This window comes from Arachis ipaensis, chromosome B06 (assembly GCF_000816755.2).
Source record: "Arachis ipaensis cultivar K30076 chromosome B06, Araip1.1, whole genome shotgun sequence".
Taxonomy (NCBI): domain Eukaryota; kingdom Viridiplantae; phylum Streptophyta; class Magnoliopsida; order Fabales; family Fabaceae; genus Arachis; species Arachis ipaensis.
Window position 1 is genome coordinate 123,025,784 of NC_029790.2, and position 3,565 is coordinate 123,029,348.

The 3,565-nt window shown below is 33.7% G+C and overlaps 1 protein-coding gene across 1 annotated transcript in view; it reads left to right on the forward strand.

The window, feature by feature from the left end:
• LOC107647475 overlaps positions 1,392–3,565 on the forward strand; it is a 4,218-nt gene continuing 2,044 nt past the window's right edge. The window contains exons 1-8 of the mRNA XM_021105665.1: positions 1,392–1,446; positions 2,083–2,243; positions 2,335–2,439; positions 2,575–2,658; positions 2,754–2,869; positions 2,949–3,050; positions 3,133–3,246; positions 3,451–3,510. Of these exons, the coding sequence (XP_020961324.1) occupies positions 1,392–1,446; positions 2,083–2,243; positions 2,335–2,439; positions 2,575–2,658; positions 2,754–2,869; positions 2,949–3,050; positions 3,133–3,246; positions 3,451–3,510 (797 nt within the window). The remainder of the gene's footprint in view (positions 1,447–2,082; positions 2,244–2,334; positions 2,440–2,574; positions 2,659–2,753; positions 2,870–2,948; positions 3,051–3,132; positions 3,247–3,450; positions 3,511–3,565) is intronic.

Consider the following 3,565-nt stretch of genomic DNA (forward strand, 5'->3'; position numbering starts at 1 on the left):
TTGTAATTAATAATTTTTTTAATTTATAAATATAATTTAATCAAATTTGCATTTGAGAGAGAGAAGGACGGTAAACTTATCACTCTTATTCCATGAGGTACTAGTTTAATGTCTATTAACACTATTTTATAACTTATTTTGTAAGAACTGTCAATTTAGTTAATGAAAAAATGAGACTGTATCATTTGAGTTATAACTTAATATTTTATCTTTTAGAATTTGAGACAATTTAATCTCTTAAATATATTATTTTTAAGAAAAATTAAAGACTATTTTTTTTAATTTTATAAGAAAGTAATTAAAAGATTGGGGACCATTGTGGCAGTGTTAGGGGCCAAATTTTTCCTATCCCATAATTTGAAAGGCGAACAAAGCCATATCCATATGATGAGATAATAATTAATATTGTGAATTTCAATTGAGTTAGGCGGGGCCTATTGTTGTAGTGTTGGCCCACCCTAAAAAGGGTTCAACTCCACAACACAGTACGTTCCATTTGATCCATAAACTGATAAAAGCGCGCACACACACTTCTCACGTTACATTATTTTCTATCTTCGGCCTCATCGACTAAGCATTCGTTCATGCACGCCGACACTGTCCACTGTGAGAAACAAAAACAATGAAAGCAAGCATTTTTGCGTCTCCAACCAATCCCAATCACCTGCAACCCCTCAAATCACCATATAATCCTAATTGCATTGTTAATTAACCATTTAGAATACTCCTTCTTTATTTTATCCTTTTCTTAATTCTCTCTCCACGTAGCTTTCGTGACAACACCAAATTACGTGCAAGAATCCCTTGCGGTATGTTGCATTTCGCTTATGTTTGTGTGTGTGTGTTTCTTTTTTATATATTCGTAATATGATCATAATTTCTTTTCTGTCATCACGTTTATGATCTATGCAACAATTTTATTTTAATTTATTTTTTTAATTTTTTTTCAATTCAAGCAATGTGACTAGTGTATGGTTTCTTTTGATATCTGTGATCAAAGTCATGCATATATATTCGCTTACCCTACTCGTGTACCGTGTTTTGCACTTTTAAATTCTTCAGCCAAGTCTAAGAACGAAAGAGGGTTTTTTTTCCCATGCACATGCTATTTATGTATGAACAATAATGTTTGCACAATTTTCTTTTACACACAGTAATAGAATACTCATCATAACAGTACTACACTTTATAATAACAAATGTATTAGTATTCTGAATATTTAGCTATTCAATGTTTAATCTGCCCTTGCTACCGTGAAGAGCTACTAGTAATTGAGAATTTTTTGTCGTTTTAATAATTTTGGAGCACTATAAATGTTCTAGCTTAGTAGATTCAGGTGAGGGATTAATGCTGCAAATTCATCAGCAGCTTCACTGTGTTATAGATATCATATGGCTATGGATGTCATGAGTGATAATCAAGTTGGGTTTCTCATGTTTTTGACATGTATTTTAATTTCAAGGGTATATAAGACACCATATACAGATTCAACCCCAAAATGAGAGATACTTAATGGTAGATGCCATAGAAGACAGTGAATGATAATATGGGAACTCCCATGAGAAGGTAAGACTTCCATTATTTTTCACATGGAATGAATATTCTTTGTAATTTTTTTTCTGTCTTAACAATTTGAATTGTCTGTGTAACTTTAATGTCACGAGTTCAGGTTATACTGTCTGCATTATATTTTTTGGGTGTAAATTCTGTATTAACGTGATATGATATGCTTATATATGTAATGGATTTTTTTCCTTGAAAGGGTAAAAAAGAAAGAGGGAGGAGAAATTAAACATGATTGGAATAGTACCTTGCATTATATATATATATATGTATGATGTTTTCTTTTGCTTTTTTTTTTGGTGGTAGTGGAAATATTAACGAGACAATGAGGCTTACTTTAGCAGCTTTAGTTGGAATTGTTTTTGGATTTTCTCTAGGAGTATCTTTTCCAACTGTATCATTAGTTAAGGTGACTCCCACTCTGTCTCTCTCTCTCACTCTCTCTCTATATCTATATACACAAACTATATTATTAAATTAATGTAATGAATTTTGCACATAAGTTCTAAATTTTATTAGATGATTTTTGTCATCTATGTACTCTCTTTCCATGCCTTGATCTTACATATGTTAATGATAAGTACACGGGATTTCCAACCAAATCAATCTGGGATGCATGGGCTTCATTGAAGGGAAACAAAAGCATGTTGCATGCGCATCACAACATAAGTGATACAAAGGTATGGTTCTACTGATGATGGTACACTTATGTTGGAAACTATAGGCACCAGCATTGCACTGATAAGGTAAATAATTTTGACTCTGATGCAGATCTGGGTAGCTACAAATCCTCGAGGAGCTGAAAGGCTTCCTCCTGGTATAATCAAACCTCAGTCAGATTTCTTTCTTCGTCGATTATGGGGCCAACCCAGTGAGGTGTGTATACTTATATGCACATTTTGTGAAAAACAAAAGGAAAATGCTTCACACTCATATATATGACAATATGAGCTATTGACAGTTTTATCTTCGCCTATCTGACTCTCTTTTTGATGGAGGTGGCACTTGCAGGACCTAATTGTCAAGCCAAAGTATCTTGTAACCTTCACTGTTGGATATAATCAAAGATACAACATTAATGCTGCAGTGCAAAAGGTAATTTCAGTTTCTCCCTTCCATCATCAATATGTATTGTAATCTGTGCTCATCCACTAACCATTGCTTTTGGTGCCTCTCTTTGATTATCACAGTTCTCTTCAAACTTCACAATTGTATTGTTTCACTATGATGGGCGGGCTAGTGAGTGGGATGAATTTGAATGGGCAAAGAGAGCTGTCCATATCTCTGCAATCAAGCAAACTAAATGGTTGGTAAAGGATGCATTATGGATCTTTACCTCTTATAAACTCATTTTTTATATGAACAACCTTAAAATTTGTTTCAAGGTGGTACGCAAAACGTTTTTTGCATCCTCACATCGTGGCTCCTTATGAATATATCTTTATTTGGGATGAGGACTTAGGTTTGGAACATTTTGATGCAGAGGAGTAAGTCTCAAGAAACTCATCTTGTATGTTACTATAGGTATTAGTGACAATTTCGTAAATTTGAGTTTCATTATTGTTCCAGGTACTTAAAAATGGTTAAGAAACATAACTTGGAGATATCACAGCCCGGTCTAGATCCAATTAGTAGTTTTACATGGCAGATGACAAAGAAAAAGGATGAAGGTGAAGTCCACAAGTAAGTGGAAAACCTTTTTTTATATTAGATATGTTTCCTCTGTCTTCTTTATCATCCTCAATAACAAAGGCAATGAAGTTGCCTACATGTGAGTTAAATAAATCAGTTATACTACTTTGTGAAAACCATATTTCTTTACCTTTGGTTCATTAAGCGTGATGCTAAACTATTAATTATTCTTTCTCCCCTGAAACTATGGTGTAGGATGGTTGATGATGGCGGGTGGTGGCAATGTAGTGATCCACATTTGCCACCTTGTGCTGGGTAAGCAAAGCCAATACGCAACTATATACGTTCTACCTCTTACCTTCTCTTCTTT